Raw genomic sequence first — 25423 nt, forward strand, 5'->3', positions numbered from 1 at the left:
AAACAAAAATACAACTTTTGCTTAATACATGCCGGCTTTCTATGTTTTAAATGTTAAAGACACCCTGTTTTCTGGTATTCAAACCACTAAAACAAACAACAGAATATCTAAACCTCAATAGTGTAGCATATGGTTGGAAAGCTTATAAAATGGCACAGTTTTAGCGAATTTCCCATATAGGGAATAAGCTATTACCGTAGTACTCATGGTAAGACCTGGACGCGGGACCGATTTTTTTTTTCATTTTGAGGTCCCTAGAGGCCAAAAACACCATCCGTTCAAATTCATATATATATATATTTATATATTTATATATATATATATATATATGTGTGTCCGTCAGCACGATAACTTTCGAGCAAAAATGATCCGATTTTGATGAAATTTGGTACAAACGTGTAAACGTACGTTTATTCGAACGAGTTCGCGATCCAGCATGATCGGACCATGGGAACGGGGTTTACGGGGGGTTTTTATGGGGTAAAAATAGGTTTTTCCCATTTTTGACCCAAAAAAACATAAAATTTAGCAATTTCCTTCCAAACCATTTTGTAGAGCTTAAAAAAACAAATAATTTAGTATATTGAAGCGTTATTATGTGCCTAATGGTTAAGGAGAAAATTCCAAAAAATTGTAAATTTAAAATTCCCATGTTATTCTTATGGAGAATAAGTAATCTTTTGTAGTTTGCTTGTTTGTGAACATATTTTGATCAAATTTGGAAAATGTTTTTATTTCTTACTAACTATTCACATTTTACAAAAAAAAAAAAACAGTTTTACCCTCCCTGATGCAGCAAACCTAAGTACTTGTTAAACTAATTCTATTTAAATCAAGAATAAATGTTATATTTTTAAGTAGACATTTCAGTGTAAATCCAATCAGTCAAATGGAAATTCGCTTAGTCTGCAGGTTTGCTGCGGCGGGGGTATTTAACATATTCGGACACTTCCTTGTATACAGGGTGTGAACAAATACAATAGACCAAATGTTTTTTAAATTTTTATCTTTGAATCTATTTACAATGGAGTTTTTACAACTGATCCTCCGTCATTTTCTATTATTCTTATTCAAAATTTAATGTAGAACACGAAAATGACATTGTCCACTCAAATCCATTTACAGGTAATTGAGAAATAGCTGTATTAAGTTTGAAAACATAGTTATTTTTGAAAAACATAAAATAATTCTTTGGTAAGCTAATTTATGGACTTGGAACCTTTTATATACATCATTACACTGCATTTACTTTGTACTTTGTCACACTGATGACCAGCCACCCTGTATATATATAAAATGTATTGAACTAAACGTAATAATTGATAAAAGTTGCAGTTTTTATAAAAAATATACTGACAAATCCATTGAAAGAATCAATAAATGATGTAGAGATTACTCACAAATGGCCTCCATTGTTTAGTGTGTCGGCTAAGGCTTTCCGGAGCAGGTTGTCTCTGTCGAACACGCCCCACGTGGTCTGCATGAGACTGTCTAGCAGACAGTCGCCCGCAGACCTGTTCCACAAAGCGTGCAGTCGAGACCCCAGGTGTACAGTCACCTCCAAGGACCAGTTGATGACAGGTGGATCATCCTCTAGCTGGCGCTGGGCGTCCTTGTCTAGCAGCTCCTCAAACAGCTGCTCCTGGATGGATGCTGGCAGCTCTTCAATTTCTAGTGCATTATAGAGAAAAGTTTGATTAATTATATAAATTATATAAAATTTATTTCAGTTATGTGCTCAAAAGGATAAAGGAAATTGAACTTGTGAAAGTGAAAATATGTCGTTCAACGATTATCAAATAACTATGTTGTTTTAAAATGGGAGTATACTTTTCAGGCTAAAGATTGAGTCAATTATGACGACGGTGTGTAAGGAGAGAAGGGGGAAAGGCCCCCAACAACACTGAGGGTCAAACCACTAGGCGCTAGTGATAATAGTGATATTAAATTTATCTAACTCAGCAATTTATTGTTGAGATGCTGTACAATATAGAAAAACAAACATGGTAGAGGAAGGGTTCTTTTGTGCATGCACTAACTCTAAATGTCACAATCTACACTAGATTTAAAGACATAGAATCTGATATCATGGATATTAAAGTGGCAATGTCTACAATTGTAATTTAGTTTAACTATGACCGTTTTTGAACTAGCCCTTCCAACTCAGTTCATAAAATTGAAAAGATTCATTTTACAGTAATGTTTACTTACTTTACAGTATAGTTTTGTTATTTAACGTACACATTTGGAACAATGAGGTTCAATAATAGAGAGAAAGATAAAATTGTAATACATCGAACGTCAACTAATCATCTGTTAAGACCAATTTAATTTGATTAGACAATGAGTGAGTGGTTGCGACAAAAAGTCGTACAATAAGTAGCAATGAGAGGTGATAAATGAAAACATAACCTCTCTTAGAAGTTAAGAGTTTTATTTATATTATTTTATTTTATTTATACTATATATTTTATTTATAGTTATGAGTTTATGACTTTTAGAAATTAAAAACGGTCATAGGTAAAGTAGTGTACGCAAATCGCGTAATTAGCCTTTATGCACTCGTACAAGTTGTAAAGGCACTCGCCAAGGCTCTTCTACTCGTGTCGTAAAGACTATCCTAACGCGATTGTCGTGTAAACTTCTTTTTTAAATTAATTTAAGACAATAAATTAGACTGCCTTTAAATGAGAGAGGACCTGCAGGAAGTGTGAAGGTAGGCATTTCGTTGAGATAGGGACAAGGCATGGTGCCCTTGCGCTGCCGCAGGGTGGAGGCAGCGTGACGGCGGATGTCAGCTGCTAGGTCAGGAGCCACGTAGGATGGGACACGCTTCACACCCGATCCACTGCCTTCAATACGGGACAACAGCGTCGCTAACAAGTCTTCTCTGTGAAACCTGCACATCATGTTTTATTAGAAATATGATTTGAAATCTTGCCTCAGGTTTGATTTGTCAAGTAAATCAACCATATGTTTAGATGCCGACCAAAAAGTTAATGAAGTTCATTAACTGAGACAAGAACCGAATCTAAATTTATTTATATTAGATTAACCTTAACCAATTCGCCCTAAGGGGATTGGTGGAATGTGGTAATTTTGGTTTCTAAGAAGTCATTAAGAAGCAAATTTTCATCAGTGTTTCCATAGTTGTGTCAGCTGATAGGAACATTTTGTGTCTATGAGGTTAAAGTTTAAAGTCCTTTAGATCAGAACACTGGAGGAAATTGTCGGAAATATTAACATTGTTAAGGAAATTATATTTAGTTGATTGAGATTATTTTGACATTGACCTGATGGCAAGGTGTACAAGTGTGTGGCCAGTGTCAAAGGCGGAGGGTCGGTTGAGGTAGGCCACCTCACTGGCTGTGAGTTGACGTGTCGGGTCGCCTCCGTTAGACAGGAACGTCTCTACTGGACTGTGGTCCCCTTGTACCACACCCAGACAAGCATTGAGCCACGACCTGTCTAGCGGGGACCTTTGACGATACCTGGCAGAGTTGTTAGGCGGGGACAGATTCACAGGGTCGTCTCGCCTCAAGCTCGATCTGTCAGAACCATCCATATTTTACCATTTAGTAAGCAAAAAAATCCCATAGACAACTCTGCTATTCTTAAAAAACCTTGTATACATCACTATTTTTTTACTCTTAATTGTGAGATCATGATAGCTATTCTTTATATCAATTACCAATCATTTAGATGGGGATGCTACCTATGTATGTATTTAACCCAAATGAGAGTGAAAGATGAGTGTAGATTGGAGTGTGATGATCTGTGTATAAAATGGTTACACTGATAAGCCCAAAGATATTTGAGCTTCACTTGGCACCGGAATCAAGATACAATCGTCTAGTCAATGCCGATAGGCCTACCGATACGTGACAGGTTTGTAAAGATTGAGCAATGAAAAATTACTACTTTTGCAGTGTTCGCACAAGACAATAATGATGATAATTTGCCGCTATCATGACAACACCCGTGAATATTATTTTGCCATATCAGACATCCGCAATCATATTAAAATCGCCGCAAAATTTAAGGTAATTAGCTTAATTTAAGTTAAGCCACGAGTCCATGATCATTACTTGCGATTGCGACAAAATACAGTAATTGTTTCTCATGATAACAGGCAACACATATATAGGCCCTATGATCATAGGCTCGTTTGAGTTTGCCTTCCAATTGCTGCAAAATCCGTTTAGCTTATCGGCGATCATGCCAACACCTTTGACTATTTCTTACCAATTTGGGGCTACATCTGTAATATCTTGTAATTTCAGCAAAATTTGTGCTAAATGTTTTTAAAGACTCATATTCATTTTAGAAGGTAAAAATTGTGTCAACCAATCAGATGGTTGTTATTAACCACTGTTTCAAAGTGCTATTTTTCGGATGTAGCCTACATATTACTTTATCAATAAAGCACTTATTAATTTCATTTCAGTTCATAATTTCAGCAAAATTCACCATCATTTAACAGTGATTGTACCAGTGCCCGTGAACATTTCTTGTCGATTTCGGCAGTATGGATTTTTAGCAACGCAAAACAAGAAAAATATGTATCTGATGGATTTATTGTTTATTATTTAAATATTTAAATTTCCCGGTAGGCCTACTTTAGAAAATTTGCATACATTTCATGAATGTTTCCCAGTCATAAAAATTTACGTACAATACCTGGTTTTCGTGTGGGCTGGACACCCTATAAAATCATCAACTAATATAATCCCGAGAACAGCTTGGACAAATCCCGCAATTGGATTACGGCCCCGGGGATCAGATCCTATTCGTCTGTTAGGGGTTAAAATCAATCAGTCTAGGAAATAAATTAAAAAACTGTTATTTAATAAAGATAAAAATTAAACTCCAGGACCTGACAGATATAAAAGAGCAATTAGTGATATATCGATCGTAAGATATATCGATTACAAAGTGTATGTGAGATCTTCAAATTTCAACTGGGTATGCAAACAAGATAAATATTACCTTTTGACACAAGGAACGTTGTCCTCAATAATAATACTGCCCGCGCCCTCCATAGGACTGACTCGTGGCATGGTGCCACACATGATGCAGCGAATGGAGCGAGGCCAGTTGTCGTAGGTGCAGGTGGGACAGGTCCACTTGACAGAGCTGCTGGATGTGGTGGTGTCAGTATTACAGTCTATCCTCAGTGGCCGTAGTTGCTCCGCTAGGTCTGCGGGTGTGTAAGTGCGAGGTGCATGACACTCCGCACACTCCTTGGCTCTGGCCCAGTTGACATGAGAACACGCCTGGCAGTGCCACGACTCTCTCGGCTTATGAGGCTCTCGTGGCGAAGGCCCACATCCAGGTGATATTCCTGTTATTACACACAAAAAATATATGTAACATAAAGCTTCTTATAGACCTACATATAAAATAAATGGTGCTTTGTCTTAAATGCATCTCATGCACAAAAACTATATGTAACGTAGAGCTTCTTATAAACCTACATATAAAATAAATGGTGCTTTGCCTTAAATGCATCTCATGCACAAAAACTATATGTAACGTAGAGCTTCTTATAAACCTACATATAAAATAAATGGTGCTTTGCCTTAAATGCATCTCATGCACAAAAACTATATGTAACGTAGAGCTTCTTATAAACCTACATATAAAATAAATGGTGCTTTGCCTTAAATGCATCTCATGCATTTATTTAGACTGATAATGATATAAATTTAAAGCTATAGGCCTATTGGTGATTATTCTATAATTGGGGATTTTTATAGTCTCCCCTCCTGACACTATCTCATTCCTCAATTTCTGACACTAATATCAGCCATATCCACGTTTCTATTTTGAATTTATCACTTTATTTATTATTCGAGTGCGTTGTTATAGAAAAATTACTTAAAGTAGCCTACCTGACTGAAAAGTGAAAATGTGTTTACTTTCCTAACTTTGTTTAGCTAATTTATCTAGGAAAATTCTGCAAACAGCAGATAAGAGTTGTTCTACCATTTAGTTTCCTGGACCTATTTCTGTAAATAGTCCAGTCAATGAATGATCCAAAAGTAGGTGTAGAGTGCGTGAGCAGGTTACTAAGCGATTCCTTCAGAAACTTGTTCAGGGGGCTTAGGGTGTTAACATACCAAAAGTCCTGACTCCTAGGTGGTGAGCCAGGGGGTGGAGGGGGGAAAAAGGGGGGGAAAAAGGTACGCCTTTTGAGTTTTTTGATTATATCTCGAAAACTATCAACTTTTTGTATACTATAGTAAATTATAAAATTGAAGAAGATTAAATTTTCTACAAGAAAAATATATAATGTGTTTATTTTGGTTCAACAGATTACGTGTTATAACTTATTTAATTGATATCTTATTAAAATAATCCTTACATAAGAAATACATGTAAATTAGTATGCGAAATGGGGCGAATCCTATCCGCCCAAAGGAAATATAAATGATATTCTGGAAATCTTGACAAAATTTCCAGTAATTTGACACATTAATCATGAGATTTTGTCAAAAATTAAAGCGAGGGTGAGCGTTTAAAAATGGGATGATTTAAGGTTTTTTTTTATATTTCCAATAAAAAATCACCAAAACTCGACATTTTGTTACCTCGCCCTCGCCTTAATTTTGGATCAATTTTAATGATTTAAGTGTCAAATTACTGGAAATGTTGTCAAGATTTCCAGAATATCATTTATATTTCCTTTGGGCGGATAGGATTCACCCCATTTCACATATTAATTTACATGTATTTCTTATGGAAGAAGATTTTAATAAGATATCAATTAAATAAGTTATAACTCGTAATCTGTTGAACCAAAATAAACACATTATATACTTTTCTTGTAGAAAATTTAATCTTCTTCAATTTTATAATTTACTATAGTATACAAAAAGTTGATAGTTTTCGAGATATAATCAAAAAACCCAAAATTTGTACCTTTCCCCCCCTCTTTTTCCCCCCTCCACCCCCTGGCTAACCACCTAGGAGTCAGGACTTTTGGTATGTTAACACCCTAAGCCCCCTGAACAAGTTTCTGAAGGAATCGCTTAGTTACCTGCTCACGCACTCTACACCTCATTCCTTGACTGGACTAAAAGGAAAGCATCCTCTTGCTTTGTTAGCCTACCAGGCTAAACTTTATCAACTCATGTGTAGTAGATGAAATTATTAGACATCTAAGCTTGTCAACAAAATACAACAAAACTTAAACAAAAAATTAATGATTAATCGTTTTCTGTTGTGATGTGCAGGTAGTTGTTTTCAATTTTTAGAGTGAATATGAAACCAGTACTAGCGTTTGAGATAATTGGGAGCTTAAATAGCTGATTTAAATTCTGTAGACTTAAGTCAAAAGTCCAGTGCATAAGGTCAAGCAGCATTGATTAATTCTGTAAAATTTAGTTGCTGTTTGTTGCAATTACCTCCACTCGATGGTCTGCGTAAAACATCGTCTCTGCTAGTGGGTGATTCATCTCGTAATCGGTAAATGTCTTCATTGAGTAATGGCTTGAATCCTCGACACATAGTGCATTTTAATGCTGCAGTAAAGTTTTCGTAAGTACAGTATTCGCAAACCCATTTGGTAGGTTCGCTCATCCCGACGTTATTGATCTCACAAATAATCTTTTGGTGATTTTTTTTTATTTGAAATTTTATTTAAATTGCAATAAGAACACAAGACTAGAAAAAGGTGAATTTTAAACTAACAATTTATTACTAATATCACAATTGATAAGCTTCTAATGAGCTTAGATCCGCAAACTTGTGAAAAAACACTAGTCTCCACATTATCAAGACGATGATAAATTACGATGAGACTAATGTATTTAAATTTGATAATAACAAATAATTAGCATACCAGGACAACAGACCGTGGCCTAATTAAAGAATAGCACTAAAGACCACAGTTGTCATGAAAAGAATGTTTTATAGTCTGTTAGCATATTTGAGACCCGTGGTCCACAGGTAAACAAATAGTTATCCTTGTGGAAACAAGAACCAGCTAACTCATCACTGAGATGACTCCTCGGACTCAACAGTCATTAATTCATCTTTTCAGGGTAGATTATCAGCCAAAAAACAAGTTGATCTGCCCTAAAACAAGAAAAAAAACAAGGATGAATGTTGTGAGGTGGGCTGTAATATTAGATTAAACCACAAAGAAAATCAAAACATTAAAAAGTAAACCTGAACAAAAATAATTTTATGTTGATATCATACGGCAATACAATTGAAATACTATATTTGAATTTGACTGAAACGGTAAAAGGTGACGTATGATAACAATTAAGGTAAGCCAGTTACTTAACTGTTGGTACACAAAAACCACTAGTCCTAATTCATACAGTGGCTGATTTATCAGTCCAGAACAATGTGTAAGTTATAGTGACTGTTTATATAAGTTACCCTGATTATACCCTGGATATACCCTATCAGTTACCCTGGTTATAAGGATCCTGAGTAGGGGATACAGCCTGTATATGTACAGAGTAGGAACAGTCCTTTGGAGAAGACAACACTGATATGCCTTAACATATATTTATTAGCATACATCTAAAAAAATATTTTAACACTGTTAAAATCTCAATTGCGATTATTAACTTGTTCCAAAATAGCATATATTGTGCTTCAACAGTTTTAAACCAAGAGTTTAGGACAGGGCTTCAGGACAAGGCACGTTATCCATACTTATCAAAACATCAAAACGTTATCAAAATATGGTGAAACATAATGAGGAATTCTCTCCAGACAGTGACGAAAGCTGTTGTTGATCGATCAATCATAGCTGTGGAAGGTTTCAACTTCTTTTGAAAACCATCCTTAATGACAAAATTAAGTGCAAGAACTCCCAGCCGTTGTGCACCAGTTAAAAATCTTCTTCATGCAGGAGATGGTTTGAGGAGTAGGTCTTCAATTCATCTGAGCAGTTATACTAGTCAATAGACATGATTTAGCCCCTGATCTGAATTGAAGACTATAATATAGGCTTATAATACAATTACCTCGTCACTTTCAAACTTCAGAGCTGTGACAAGGTAACTGTATTATTATATTATAGTCAGTTAAACTAGGCCTAATTAATTTGGGTCTCAGAGGATGTTTTGAAGTCTAGTACCAAGGCTGCAAATACCGCCAATAGGTTATATTGGACAAAGACAGTGAGAGTGTTTACTCAATTTCTTACCCTTAGCTCTATACAGTTAGGCCTAATGACATGCAGGCATCCGCCATCCGGTAGGTGGAACATGGGGGTTACGGCCTAGACTATTGCATTGGCTGTATGTATCTGTTGTCCGACCAGCCTTGACATATGGTTCGCTTGTGTGGTGGCCTACGATGGAATCTACTGCAGCTGTCAAAGCTTTAGCAGGAGTTCAGAGGCTCGCTCTTATAGTGATAACTGGGGCAGTAAGTAGATGTCCTGGAGCAGCTCTAGATTGTCTGCTTGATATGCTACCCATCGACATTTTTATCAAAGTGGTAGCAAGAAAAACATCCCTACGCCTTGGATTCGAAAAAGTATGGATAACCACAGAAAACAATAAAGGGCACTTCAAAATTGTTCAGGTGGTACACAATGATGAGTTGGACCTGCCTTCAGACCACCACGTTTAAAAACCACTCCTTTGGAAAGCCTTTCAAAGTACTAATACCAGATAGGAAGAATTGGTCTGGCGGAAAAGGGCCCATCCCCACAGGTGATTTAGAATGCTATACTGATGGTTCTAAGATCAAAAATGGTGGCACTGGAGCAGGTGTGCATTGGATAAATGAAGGCACTGGCATTTGTCTTCCCATGGGGGTGTACCCAACTGTTTTTCAAGCGGAGGTCACTGCCATCTTGGTTTGTGCTCAAGAAGATCTTAACAAAGAGATTAGAGACAAACCAATCAATATCTATACTGATAGTCAAGCCACCTTAAAAGCACTTAACTCTTACAAATTCAACTCAAGGCTCGTGTGGGATTGCCTTGCTTCTGTGTCTGAGTTGGGTAGGAGAATTTATCTTACGCTCTGCTGGGTGCCTGGACACTCAGGCATTAAAGGAAATGAGCTGCAGACAGACAGACAAATACTGCCTCTGTGACGACAATGATAGGCCCACAACCCTTCTGTGGCATTTCACGAAATAGTGCATGTTCTTTGATTGCGTCATGGGCCAAAGAAGAGCATCGCAAACACTGGGTCGATACTCCCCTTCTTAGACCGGGGCCACACTCATCTTATCTCGCTGAATTTTTTCCACGGGTGTTACCCGTGGGTTTGATGGATACATTACGGTAAATGGGGAAGGCCGCACTAGAGTAAAAACGTCCGTGAACGCGTTTGTCAAACGGAATTGCACGTGTATTCTCTACTAACATTCCACGGGCGTTGCACGTAATACTAGTCGCGGGGCATTGCGGCTTATGGGAGGGAACACACTCATCTTATCTCGCTGAATTTTTCTATGGACGTTTCTAGTTTTCACCTGACTGATTTACTATACAGTGAGCATGAAGGGAGGGGGGGGAGTGCGGATCACAGACACGGATAATTTTGGTTGCTAGTGTGGCACGCTCTATTAGTCTCGCTGGTTAGTCCGAAAAACCTATCTTGTAAGACGAGTGTGGCCACGGTCAAACCGTTCCACGTGCGTCGCAAGTGAAAACGGAAAAAACAATCTCGCTGGTTAAAAATTACAAGTGTGGCCCCGGCCTTAGGGTCAGCAAGCTTACGTACTCTGTTTAGGCCTTCTAAAAAGGTTGCCTCTGACCTCTTGAGACTAGACAGGTGAAGAATCAAATTTATTGTAGAACTGATAACTCTTTACGGGCGATTCAGGAAACATTTACAACAGATGGGCTTATTTGATGGTTAAACGATCTGTAGGCACTGTGATAGCTCAGAGGAGACAGCCGATCACCTGCTCTTTGATTGTGACGAGCTCTCTGATGCTAGAATGATAACTCTTGGTAATGTGGCTAGAGGAAGATATCTTCCCGAGGAGGAACTAATTGGGAAGCTACGCCTACCTCGGTGAGCGACAGTTCAGTAATAAAAAGGTTGTAGCCTATTACACATTTCTTAAGAATGATTTTGAACTTTATTAAGGAAACCCAGTGGAAAAGACATGAATAGGTTTCAGTTCACATTATCTATAACTGACAGTACCGGTATGTAAAAAGAGTGGGTCTTGTCCATAGGCCTAAGTATCAGTTAGCAGGAGGAGACAATTTGCGGGTGGCAGGAGTAGACAATCAGCGGCAAAATTACCAGTTTGGAATGGAAACCTTACATACCAGATAAAAAGAGATAGACTGCTGTGTATGTAGCCCTATCAGTAGGCTATTGCAGCAGGTGGAAAAAGAAAGAAATCCCCAACCATATTATGCACTAGAGTGCCAGTACTGGCCAACATAGGTGCTAGACGATATTAGACCATTTTAACCCTCCGAGTGTTATTTGTCGCTGCAGCGACACATAACACACTTTGTGTAGTGTTTTGTGTCGCTGCAGCGACTCACAAACACTGTTTACGGCGAAGGTTCTATGACTGACAAAATCGGATTGAACTGGATCGAGTTAGGTATCGTTTTATTTTACAGATTCAGAGCTTTCTCCGGAGGTCTGTCTCTAAGCGCTATTCATTTTAGTTCCGAAAATATTGTAGCAGACAGCTGACGTGCGTATCTGTAAACAGCTCGGTTAACCTCAAACCGATGACTGAAGTGTTTTATTACGTTTATCATTGTTTTAGTGTCAAAAATCAAAAGTAGTGATATACGTGGTGCATTATAAGAAGATTTAAGTGATTTTGAAGGGCTAGTTGATGATCCTGAAGAAGTAGGTAGTGATATTGGGGTAATTCCATATCAGTTCAACCAGGTCATCTCACCCACCATCTCAGAATTTGATGAAGCTTGGCTTGTTTGTTCTAACCATAAAGATAAGTCACCATACCAAATTTTAACTCAATACCTCTTACCGTTTCCTTTTTATAGCCTTTTAAAGTTTTTCGTTTCCGCTAGTGCTAACCATCAGATGTCGCGGAATAAAACTCGCTTACTTTTAGAAAATAATTTATAACTTTTCTGTTTACTGAAGAATCTTCATAAAAATTCATGTACTTATTCTTTAAGATATGAGGATTCTAGAAAAAAATACTAATACCTCTTAGTTTTATGTAATAAGGCTGAAAAAAAATTTATTTTTTGTACCTATGAATTTTTAAAACGCGAAGACATAGTTTAGCGTAAAATGGATTATCTAGAAAAGGGTATTAGATAAACACAAAAACCTTTTTTTACTAATAATCCTTATTAAATTAGCTATCATATGCTGCAAAAAAATTCATGGGGTTTTAATACCTTCATAGTTTTTTATCAAGTTAAAAATCAAATTATGAATTAATTTTTTTTCTGTATGATTTACAGAACTGTAAGGATTTCAAGGAATTAAAATTCCCTAGACTTACACTATTACAAAGAACTTGATAGTGATTAATTATTACTAAATTAATATCATCATATTTTAACCCATAACTGTCTCAAGAACTTAAATTTAATACATACTAACGCCATAATTAAAAATTATGAACAATAATGTCTTGTACTTACATATATATTTCATTTACAGTATTTGTATCTTAATTACATTCAGTACCTATGTACAAATAATTTAATGGAGTTTTGAACATTTCTCTTCAATTGATCTCATACTGTACATTTTTTCTGGGAATTTGTATGTTCTTACTGTAGCAGTGTCTGGTGGATCAACAATTGCCAGTACGTGCGGAATTGGTACAGGGCAAATGTCCTCGCGCTTAGGCCATTGAAATTATAGTGATGGCCCTACAGGATGCATTAAAACTATACTGTCACATCACAGCCTTCTTTATTAACTTCAGTTATGACTCCGAAGTACCATCGATCATCATATGTACAAGCCACATAGCTTGATGGAGTTAAATGTTCTTCTGCCACAATTGGTAACTTCTTCCCTCCTATCATGTTAGTAAAAACTCTCATCTTGACTCATTTCAACTACTGTGATGTGGTAATCAATGACATCACTAATGAAGTTTCTAGCAAATTTAAGCAACCGGTAACGCAGAATTCCTGTATCGGATTCATGTTTAGCCTAAGGCGATATGACCATGTTACTCCCTATTTCAACCTGCTTTCATTGATGAAGTTAAATGAACTTCGGGAATTTCACACCCTCCGTCTTCTACACTCCATTATCAATAGTAAAATTTCCAAGTAGGCTATTTATCAGATAACTTCCATTTTATTTCTGACATCAGCACCCGTGCCACTCGTAGAGGCTCTCACCTTTTATCTACACCAATTCAACAGTTTTTAATCAATCTTACTTTGTATCAGCAATTTGAATGTGGAATTCTCTTCCTGACAATATAAAACCCAGAGAAAACCGTGCGAGGTTTGGGGCAGAGATAAAATCTATTATATTGAACAGCAGGCGTGAGTGAGTCTCTGGCGCTGGTGTGACGGGTTGTTGGCAGCTTGTGTGAATGGAATTTTTTAGGGTTACTAAATTGAATTTCTTCATGATTACTTATTTAATATATAGGACTTTAGATTGTTTAAATTTATTTATATAGCCTAAGTGAATAGTTTTTTAATTGTTTTAGAGGCTAAGTGGTAGAGAGGAATTGCAAGTCCTAACTTTGACTCTTAAATAAAGACATTTTTCATTTCATTTCATTAAACACTTGCAATATAACATTTTATGTTTCATCAAGGAGCACTAGATACTGACTGAGCAAAGACCTGCCAATAACAGTACAATAATAGAGTTTCATGTTAAGACTTGAAAAAACCTGTTGCCACTTGCTCATGAAGCTCAGTCTTCAAAGTGTGCTGACTAGGAAAGCCTGTTGCTACTTGTTCAGGAAGCTCAGGCTTCAAAGTTTGCTGACTAGGAAAGCCTGATGCTACTTGCTCAGGAAGCTCAGGCTTCAAAGTTTGCTGACTAGGAAAGCCTGTTGCTACTTGTTCAGGAAGCTCAGGCTTCAAAGTTTGCTGACTAGGAAAGCCTGATGCTACTTGCTCAGGAAGCTCAGGCTTCAAAGTGTGCTGACTAGGAAAGCCTGTTGCTACTTGTTCAGGAAGCTCAGGCTTCAAAGTTTGCTGACTAGGAAAGCCTGTTGCTACTTGTTCAGGAAGCTCAGGCTTCAAAGTTTGCTGACTAGGAAAGCCTGATGCTACTTGCTCAGGAAGCTCAGGCTTCAAAGTGTGCTGACTAGGAAAACCTGTTGCCACTTGCTCATGAAGCTCAGTCTTCAAAGTTTGCTGACTAGGAAAGCCTGTTGCTACTTGTTCAGGAAGCTCAGGCTTCAAAGTGTGCTGACTAGGAAAGCCTGTTGTTACTTGCTCAGACAGCTCAAAGGCAGTATCTTATCGTTCATATATTTTAAATTAGGCCTACTGCTGTAATATGAAATTAAATTTTTGAAACAGTTAAGGGTTTGAAATTAGACTAGATTAATTTAGTACAATTAAAAACATTTTGTAATAGTGTAAGTCTAGGGCATTTTAATTCCTTGAAACCCGTATAGTTCTGTAAATCAAACGGGAAAAAAATAAATTCATAATTTGATTTTTAACTTGATAAAAAACTATGAAGGTATTAAAACCCCATGAATTTTTTTGCAGCATATGATAGCTAATTTAATAAGGATTATTAGTAAAAAAGGGTTTTTGTGTTTATCTAATACCCTTTTCTAGATAATCCATTTTACGCTAAACTATGTCTTCGCGTTTTAAAAATTCATAGGTACAAAAAATAAATTTTTTTTCAGCCTTATTACATGAAACTAAGAGGTTAGTATTTTTTTCTAGAATCCTCATGTCTTAAAGAATAAGTACATGAATTTTTATGAAGATTCTTCAGTAAACAGAAAAGTTATAAATTATTTTCTAAAAGTAAGCGAGTTTTATTCCGCGACATCTGATGCACTAGCACTAGCGGAAACGAAAAACTTTAAAAGGCTATAAAAAGGAAACGGTAAGAGGTATTGAGTTAAAATTTGGTATGGTGACTTATCTTTATGGTTAGAACAAACAAGCCAAGTTTCATCAAATTCTGAGATGGTGGGTGAGATAATCATTTTTCGTTGGTTGAATTGATGTGGAATGACCCATTGATGTAAATTATCAGCCAGATTCCTAGCTATGGTTAGGCTATGCATTCTTAGCTAAACGCTATGTACTGAAATCTGTTTTTTGCCCATAACTTATTTATTTGCAAATCTACTTCCTTATATTATTATATATTTGTAATCCTCATAAAATTTAGAACAAAGTGGCTATTTTCAAATATTTATAGGCCTATAATTTATACAATTTCATTGAGCGCGAACTTATTTTTTTTCAAAATTTTCCAAAATATTTTATTTTTTTACCTAAAAAACTTTTTTTTTAAACAAAATGTTCCTTATGTTCTATGTATAATATTGAAGCCCATAATTTTCCAAACAAAATGGTGTAGGTATAGAACAGAATAATTAACATTGTTTTCAAGTTTCTCAGATCCGTTTTAATAAAACCTTACAAATGAGCAAAAAATAGGCAGACATTAAGGCCAAAACAAGGGACACTCGGAGGGTTAATTTTTTAGGCTAGGCCTAAGTGAAAGTTATGTACCTAGATATAGTTACTTGTGTGAACCTGGCAATAACTCCATCCATAAGTAGTGCGCGCGCCCGAAAAAATCTATTGCTGGCCGTTTTGCGGCAAAATACGGCCCCGTAACATATTACCGATGATGTCACCAGATAGAGGACACTTTAACGGACACAACAGTATCAATAACATGTACCTGGGGGATAAGAAAGGGGGGGTTAAGTCAGCAATAAGTAGAGCGCGCGCCCGGAAAAATTTATTGCGGACCGATTTGCGGCAAAATACGGCCGCGTAACATTAAACCGATGATGTCACCAGATAGAGGACACTTTAACGGACACGACAGTATCAATATCATGTACCTGGGGGATAAGAAAGGGGGGGTAAAGTCAGCAATAAGTAGTGCGCGCGCCCGAAAAAAATATTGCCGGCCGTTATTGGGCAAAATACGACCGCGTAACATGAAACCGATAATGTCATCAGATAGAGGAGACTTTAACGGACACGACAGTATCAATATCATGTACCTGGGGGATAAGAAAGGGGGGGTAAAGTCAGCAATAAGTAGGTAGAGCGCGCGCCCGGAAAAATCTATTGCGGGCCGATTTGCGGCAAAATACGGCCGCGTAACATGAAACCGATGATGTCACCAGATAGAGGACACTTTAACGGACACGACTGTATCAAATTCATGTACCTAGGGGATAAGAAAAGGGGGGAAGAGTCAGCAAAAAGTAAAGCGCGCGCCCGAAAAAATCTATTGCTGGCCGATTTGCGGCAAAATACGGCCGCGTAACATGAAACCGATGATGTCACCAGATAGAGGACACTTTAACGGACACGACAGTATCAATATCATGTACCTGGCGGATAAGGAAGAGGAGGTAAAGTCAGCAATAAGTAGAGCGCGCGCCCGAAAAATCTATTGCTCGCCGATTTGCGGCAAAATACGGCCGCGTAACATAATACCGATGATGTCACCAGATAGAGGACACTTTAACGCACACGACAGTATCAATATCATGTACCTGGCGGATAAGAAAGGGGGGGTAAAGTCAGCCATAAGTAGTGCGCGCGCCCGAAAAATCTATTGCTGGCCGATTTGCGGCAAAATACGACCGCGTAACATGAAACCGATAATGTCACCAGATAGAGGACACTCTAACGGACACGACAGTATCAATATCATGTACCTGGCGGATAAGGAAGAGGAGGTAAAGTCGGCAATAAGTAGAGCGCGCGCCCGAAAAATCTATTGCTCGCCGATTTGCGGCAAAATACGGCCGCGTAACATGAAACCGATAATGTCACCAGATAGAGGACACTTTAACGGACACGACAGTATCAATATCATGTACCTGGCGGATAAGGAAGAGGAGGTAAAGTCAGCAATAAGTAGAGCGCGCGCCCGAAAAATCTATTGCTCGCCGATTTGCGGCAAAATACGGCCGCGTAACATAATACCGATGATGTCACCAGATAGAGGACACTTTAAGGGACACGTCAGTATCAATATCATGTACCTGGCGGATAAGAAAGGGGTGGTAAAGTCAGCCATAAGTAGTGCGCGCGCCCTCAGAAATCTTTTGCTGGCCGATTTGCGGCAAAATACGGCCGCGTAACTTAATACCGATGATGTCACCAGATAGAGGACACTTTAAGGGACACGTCAGTATCAATATCATGTACCTGGCGGATAAGAAAGGGGGGGTAAAGTCAGCCATAAGTAGTGCGCGCGCCCTCAGAAATCTATTGCTGGCCGATTTGCGGCAAAATACGGCCGCGTAACTTAATACCGATGATGTCACCAGATAGAGGACACTTTAAGGGACACGTCAGTATCAATATCATGTACCTGGCGGATAAGAAAGGGGGGGTAAAGTCAGCCATAAGTAGTGCGCGCGCCCTCAGAAATCTATTGCTGGCCGATTTGCGGCAAAATACGGCCGCGTAACTTAATACCGATGATGTCACCAGATAGAGGACACTTTAAGGGACACGTCAGTATCAATATCATGTACCTGGCGGATAAGAAAGGGGGGGTAAAGTCAGCCATAAGTAGTGCGCGCGCCCTCAAAAATCTATTGCTGGCCGATTTGCGGCAAAATACGGCCGCGTAACATAATACCGATGATGTCACCAGATAGAGGACACTTTAACGGACACGACAGTATCAATATCATGTACCTGTCGGATAATAAAGAGGGGGTAAAGTCAGCAATAAGTAGTGCGCGCGCCCTCAGAAATCTATTGCTGGCCGATTTGCGGCAAAATACGGCCGCGTAACATAATACCGATGATGTCACCAGATAGAGGACACTTTAAAGGACACGTCAGTATCAATATCATGTACCTGGGGGATAAGTAAGGAGGGGGTAAAGTCAGCAATAAGTAGAGGGCGCGCCCTCAAAAATCTATTGCTGGCCGATTTGCCGCAAAATACGACCGCGTAACATGAAACCGATAATGTCACCAGATACCCTGGTGTTATTATACTTAATAACATACGTCTAGACTGGTTGTTTATTTTACAATCCTTTTGTATGATCATATTTTACTGTTACAGTAAGTATTCGTTTTTTTTTTATAATGTGAGGTACTGAATTTCAAAAGGGGTAAAAAACGTACTGCTATTCAACAAACACCATGACTTATCAGTTTCCATCCACAATAGCCTACTCTTAAGCCTCTGTGTTGCTGTTGGCCCTAGTTAAGGCTACGAGCCTAAGAACGTAGGCCTATTTTTAATCTTACTTACTTACTTACTTACTTGAATCCTGCATCTTCGAAAAATCTAGTAATTTATCACAGTGTTCAACAAAATGCTACCATCCACAAAAAAAAAACCGCATAAAAGTGTAAATTATTCACGCAGTAACACTAGTAAAAGGCGAAAGATTACTGGAGATTATGAAAAGCTTCTCACTATCTATGCCTACAAAAAAAAGATTGATGAAAGATACACACAGATACAACAAATGCCATTTAACAAATGACATTTGTTAAACACAGCTGAACATGTACACAACACACACACACAGTGTGGGACAGCTGAAAGTGTATTTTGATTACACTTCAATGCGTTAGTTAATCTTATAATGTGATTAGTGGGGGTATTAATCACAGCGAAGTAAATATACACAATCACAATACATTTTTATTCATATTAGCACTCGATTTCACCAAATACAGTTGACCAGCCCAACCGATTTTACGAGTATTTATCACCGACGACACGACATAACCCATAACTGGTGTTTGTTTTGTTGACCGATGGCGATAACAGACGACAACATCGACAACTATGAACTATAGACCGGCTCAACAGGTGAATTTTGATCAGCTGTTGTCCAATTAGTACCTAAATTCACCGCTTGAGCGCGTAAGCCTCGAGCGGACTGAAATGAAGGATTTTTACTTCAAGACAGAATTAATTTTTAGTTGCCATTTTTAGTTGGCTTGGCACGCCGTCTTCGAAGTAACTTCGTCGTTACACTCGTCCGTCGTATCCGCTTACACGAAAATCGACGATTCGTTTACTGAAGGTTAGATACTAGTTAGGCCTTTTTTGTTTGTTTACTTTACTCTCATTCATCACGGTCATTTACGTTTGCTGCAACATTCGATTAGAAATATCTAAATTGAAAAACTAAAAATGTTTTATTTTATTTCATTTTCCACGGTAATGCCATTTACACTAATACAATCAGTTAAGATTATATAAGCTCCAAGACTGACTTCAACTATACAACAAAACAACATTTCATCAGCAATTGCATCAATACAATCAATCAACAATAACAGCTATAAAAATATGACATACAATAACAATAACAATGCAGAATGACCATGAATAACCATAACAATGCATAAAGAATATTAATAACAATAACAATCATAATAATATATGTATATCTGAACCATTTAGCGTGGTATGTCTGAGGTTTAACTGTAATCTGATGATAGTAGTGTAGTTCCTCAAGTCTAAGGTGTAAACTGTATTTGGATGTATAAGTGTAATTGGGTGTGAATTAATTAATCGTGTAGAATTTTGTGTTAGGCTAGACTGTCGCTGTAGAGGTGAACATGAGTTGAGAATTCGTTTTTATGTTAATAAATTGATCATTCAAAGCCGTGACAACAGACAACTTACGACTAGACTGGTTGACGATCCTTTTGTATCACCAACTTTTACCATAAAGTATTAGGCCTATAATCCTATTATGCGCGGCCACTCAAGTCGCGCAGATTTTTTCGGGCGCGCGCACTACTTGTTGCTGACTTTACCCTCCCTTTCTTATCCCCCAGGTACATGATATTGATACTGTCGTGTCCGTTAGAGTGTCCTCTACCTGGTGACATTATCGGTTTCATGTTACGCGGTCGTATTTTGAGGCAAATCGGCCAGCAATAGATTTTTGAGGGCGCGCCCTCTACTTATTGCTGACTTTACCCCCCCTTACTTATCCCCCAGGTACATGATATTGATACTGACGTGTCCGTTAAAGTGTCCTCTATCGGGTGACATAATCGGTATTATGATACGCGGCCGTATTTTGCCGCAAATCGGCCAGCAATAGATTTTTTCGGGCGCGCGCACTACTTATGGCTGACTTTACCCCCCCTTTCTTATCCGCCAGGTACATGATATTGATACTGTCGTGTGCGTTAAAGTGTCCTCTATCTGGTGACATCATCGGTATTATGTTACGCGGCCGTATTTTGCCGCAAATCGGCGAGCAATAGATTTTTCGGGCGCGCGCTCTACTTATTGCTGACTCTACCTCCTCTTCCTTATCCGCCAGGTACATGATATTGATACTGTCGTGTCCGTTAGAGTGTCCTCTATCTGGTGACATTATCGGTTTCATGTTACTCGGTCGTATTTTGCCGCAAATCGGCCAGCAATAGATTTTTCGGGCGCGCGCACTACTTATGGCTGACTTTACCCCCCCTTTCTTATCCGCCAGGTACATGATATTGATACTGTCGTGTGCGTTAAAGTGTCCTCTATCTGGTGACATCATCGGTATTATGTTACGCGGCCGTATTTTGCCGCAAATCGGCGAGCAATAGATTTTTCGGGCGCGCGCTCTACTTATTGCTGACTTTACCTCCTCTTCCTTATCCGCCAGGTACATGATATTGATACTGTCGTGTGCGTTAAAGTGTCCTCTATCTGGTGACATCATCGGTATTATGTTACGCGGCCGTATTTTGCCGCAAATCGGCGAGCAATAGATTTTTCGGGCGCGCGCTCTACTTATTGCTGACTTTACCTCCTCTTCCTTATCCGCCAGGTACATGATATTGATACTGTCGTGTCCGTTAAAGTGTCCTCTATCTGGTGACATTATCGGTTTCATGTTACGCGGTCGTATTTTGCCGCAAATCGGCCAGCAATAGATTTTTCGGGCGCGCGCTCTACTTATTGCTGACTCTACCTCCTCTTCCTTATCCGCCAGGTACATGATATTGATACTGTCGTGTCCGTTAGAGTGTCCTCTATCTGGTGACATTATCGGTTTCATGTTACTCGGTCGTATTTTGCCGCAAATCGGCCAGCAATAGATTTTTCGGGCGCGCGCACTACTTATGGCTGACTTTACCCCCCCTTTCTTATCCGCCAGGTACATGATATTGATACTGTCGTGTGCGTTAAAGTGTCCTCTATCTGGTGACATCATCGGTATTATGTTATGCGGCCGTATTTTGCCGCAAATCGGCGAGCAATAGATTTTTCGGGCGCGCGCTCTACTTATTGCTGACTTTACCTCCTCTTCCTTATCCGCCAGGTACATGATATTGATACTGTCGTGTGCGTTAAAGTGTCCTCTATCTGGTGACATCATCGGTATTATGTTACGCGGCCGTATTTTGCCGCAAATCGGCGAGCAATAGATTTTTCGGGCGCGCGCTCTACTTATTGCTGACTTTACCTCCTCTTCCTTATCCGCCAGGTACATGATATTGATACTGTCGTGTCCGTTAAAGTGTCCTCTATCTGGTGACATTATCGGTTTCATGTTACGCGGTCGTATTTTGCCGCAAATCGGCCAGCAATAGATTTTTCGGGCGCGCGCTCTACTTATTGCTGACTCTACCTCCTCTTCCTTATCCGCCAGGTACATGATATTGATACTGTCGTGTCCGTTAGAGTGTCCTCTATCTGGTGACATTATCGGTTTCATGTTACTCGGTCGTATTTTGCCGCAAATCGGCCAGCAATAGATTTTTCGGGCGCGCGCACTACTTATGGCTGACTTTACCCCCCCTTTCTTATCCGCCAGGTACATGATATTGATACTGTCGTGTGCGTTAAAGTGTCCTCTATCTGGTGACATCATCGGTATTATGTTACGCGGCCGTATTTTGCCGCAAATCGGCGAGCAATAGATTTTTCGGGCGCGCGCTCTACTTATTGCTGACTTTACCTCCTCTTCCTTATCCGCCAGGTACATGATATTGATACTGTCGTGTGCGTTAAAGTGTCCTCTATCTGGTGACATCATCGGTATTATGTTACGCGGCCGTATTTTGCCGCAAATCGGCGAGCAATAGATTTTTCGGCCGCGCGCACTACTTATGGCTGGAGTTATTGCCAGGTTCACACCAATGATATAGTTTTATGTTGTAATTTGTGCACCATTCTTTTCATGTAAAAATCTAGTTTCTGGTTATATATAACTTAACTTTAATTACTAAAGGTTCCCATGTTCACCTTAATAACTTAAGTTATGCATAATTTTTACCAACTTCTAAGTTAACTTGAGGGCTGTCTCGACCAAGGGTTGGATAAGCCTAGAGCACAGAGGTGTGTGTATGATCAGAACACGGACATAAACATGAACAAATTCGTATTTCCATACCAATAGCTTTGGCTAGTGTAAGTTAATTTGAGGTTCATATTTACATAAAGTTCTGATTGTGTTCCTTAGACAAGTCCACCAATAAAAAACAGTAGAAAACTCTAGTACAATCAATCCTTAATGAAAAACATCTAGAATACCTAGGCCTAATTTGAAATTGCATCAAATAAGTGGGCTTTTAAATTTAAAAGGTTCGAGATCCTGGTTTTATTATGACCTGCATTATATTGTTGTTAGCAAATCTTAAAAAGGAAAACAAGCTACCTAACTTATACCATCTCACCTCTGTCACCTTCAAGTAGAAACATGTAACTTCAACAAATTCATTCAAGATATCAGTAAAATAATAACACTAATTTTCACCAAACAACGCCAAAACCCAAAAATTAGTTTCAAAACGCAATTCACTATGAGAAATTTATCAGTGACCTAAACAGTACCATAAAGAAAACATTACGTCACGAAGTCAATCAGCCTCAGCCATCTTGTCAGTCAAAGCAAAGTAGTAATCCACAGCTCGCTATATCGATAATCAGTTTTATCTTTATCACAGTATACTGCACTATATGACATGAACATAATTTGTGAAAACGCCTAGTTATGAAACCTTACATTATAAATGTAAGTAAATACTCCGAACGCAGCAAAACTATTCACTGAATTACTTTTAAGAATTTTTTCATGTTCTGGCTACAGTATATAAAACTAAAATTCAAAACATCGACGGTATGAGACTATGCAAAGGGGTAAAATCATAGCCTCCAAGCCTCCTCCCTCTAACATGGGATATTTCCTTGCATGTTTAGGGCGCAGTATATAACATACTCGACGGAGTTCATGTGGCAGCTAGGGGAGGTGACGGTGACGCATTCAACTCAATCTTCGCCGATACTGCTGCCTTCTGGGAGGCAGAACTCAAAAACCGCTAATTGCAATCATGTCAAATTTGGACAGTAAGTTAATTAAAGTATGTTCTTTCTAATTATGTAGTTATTTTTGGCCTTAGGTAAAAAAAATCCCCCTAAAACAAGTGGCCTCCGAATAATACCAAAGTAATGGTACGGTATTTCCTCAAGCATGAAATGGAATTTCAAGCATAACATCATAAATTCAATAGAAATCTTGGTTTGAGATATCTCCTAATGAGTTTTTAGGAAATAATCTGTCTGGTATGAACTTCTCTGGGCAATAAATAACCTTGACTCAGAGGTCAAAAAAGTTCCCATCAAAAAAGTACAAGTACATTACCCGGTTGGGTTGAGTCTAGTTCTGTATCCTTTCTCAAATTCTTCTAAATAGAAAAACAGGTGCGCGCTAGTCTACACAAAGTACACATTTTAGTCTGTTGTACTCTGTATCAACTATGTATATTTTTGTTTTATGTTTTTGGTTCGTTGAATGTAATACTATTTTCACCAGATCAGATAACGAATTTTCGAATTTTATTTGAAAAGATCGATTAGTCGGATATGACTTTAGAAGGTTATACAAAGAGTGCGGGAGAGACGTTTTGAGTTTAAACAGAAGTCCGACATGAATCCCCCATTTAAAGATGAAAACTATCACACACAGTTCTCCAACTTCGTCAATATACTAGCAGAATTTCCCACCCACGATTACCCAACCATTTGGTACACCTAGAAAAGTGGTTCATTCTACCATTTATTCAAAACGAACCCTATCTATTTTTGAATGAGATGTTTTTTTTAGGTGAGGTTTATTATAATGAACAATCTTGTATGGGCTCCACTCCCCCAGGACTCGTCAAATTGTTCACACTACGAATAGACAATTGCACATATATACACGAACATAAAAAACGTCCTTGGATTATTCTGATGTTTCGCGGGACCAAAATAACGTCCAACTTCCTCAAGGAATTTAAACTTTATTTCTCTCGCGCACGCGAGCCGGATACCTAAACCACGACTGCCGGATCAGCTGTTCCCTGTTTCTGGTGAATGGTGATGGGAGGAAGGCAGGGGGCCGGGTTGGTGGACGTACTGGTTTACTGGTTATTGCAGTTGTAGATAAACCTTTCATTTTTGCTGTATCTCTCAGCTGTTCTAGTTCTCCTTTTATTACTTGTAAATAAACCATAAAACGTGATCGCTCTGCTCAGCTCAACTGGCTTTCGCTGCTATTAAAGCAATCCTAGTTATTTTTTTACTTTTTATTTTGCTCCGCTCAGCTCAACTGGTCTTCGCTGCTATAAAAGCAATCCTAGTTAAGTTTCTACTTTTTTTTATCGGTCCGAGCAAAGGTCTTCACTCCTTTTGTTTTTCGAATACCTGGCCTCCGTTATGTAACCCGGACGAAATTTAGCACAGCCATAGTAACCAACTATAGAAAGGTATACTCTGAAATGGCACAACATTCTCCCTAATAAATTTTAAGTTTTTTAAATGTATCATATGGGCCTTAAGAGTTGCGTGAGCACTTTTTTGTCTAAAAACGCCGTGGCGCGCCGTGCGATTTTGCGACTATCGTTAATCGTTCGTTACTCTATCGAATCACGACATTATCTCATCCATCTCATCTATCGATATGCGATTGTAGTTGTCGTTTATCACAGATCCTGTCAGAGGCTTATTGTGATACGGACGAAATGAGAGCATTCCATTATAAAATTAAACTGTCATAACCTAACCTAATTAACTAACCAAACTTGCTAATAATGGAAAAATCGAATGAAGGTATACTACGGACGAAATGAGGGCATTCTATTATAAAATTAAACTGTCCTAACATAATCTAAACTTACCAAACTTGCTGATAATATAACAAATATATAACTTAAGAGAAAAATCGAATGAATGTTTATACTAATCTAAAATATAGTTCTGTTCATAAAATAAAATGATAAATTCCTCAAATTTTAACAAAAGATGCACAGTTAAGAAGTAATCGCATTCTAAGCAGAATCTTTGACAAAAA

General features: G+C 38.4%; 1 protein-coding gene across 1 annotated transcript in view; it reads right to left on the reverse strand.

The window, feature by feature from the left end:
* The window catches only part of LOC128994094 (ubiquitin thioesterase trabid-like), a 39496-nt gene extending 16536 nt beyond the window's left edge, over positions 1–22960 (reverse strand). The window contains exons 1-6 of the mRNA XM_054418353.1: positions 22770–22960; positions 7410–8082; positions 4990–5344; positions 3294–3548; positions 2700–2899; positions 1401–1671 (exon numbers count right to left, since the gene is read on the reverse strand). Of these exons, the coding sequence (XP_054274328.1) occupies positions 1401–1671; positions 2700–2899; positions 3294–3548; positions 4990–5344; positions 7410–7584 (1256 nt within the window). The 5' untranslated portion in view covers positions 7585–8082; positions 22770–22960. The remainder of the gene's footprint in view (positions 1–1400; positions 1672–2699; positions 2900–3293; positions 3549–4989; positions 5345–7409; positions 8083–22769) is intronic.
* Between the last annotated feature and the right edge of the window lie 2463 nt (positions 22961–25423).

The sequence above is a fragment of the Macrosteles quadrilineatus genome, unplaced genomic scaffold, assembly GCF_028750875.1.
Source record: "Macrosteles quadrilineatus isolate MER2022 unplaced genomic scaffold, UCM_ALF_1.0 Scaffold_1__1_contigs__length_201487025, whole genome shotgun sequence".
In the NCBI taxonomy this organism is placed as follows: Eukaryota; Metazoa; Arthropoda; class Insecta; order Hemiptera; family Cicadellidae; genus Macrosteles; species Macrosteles quadrilineatus.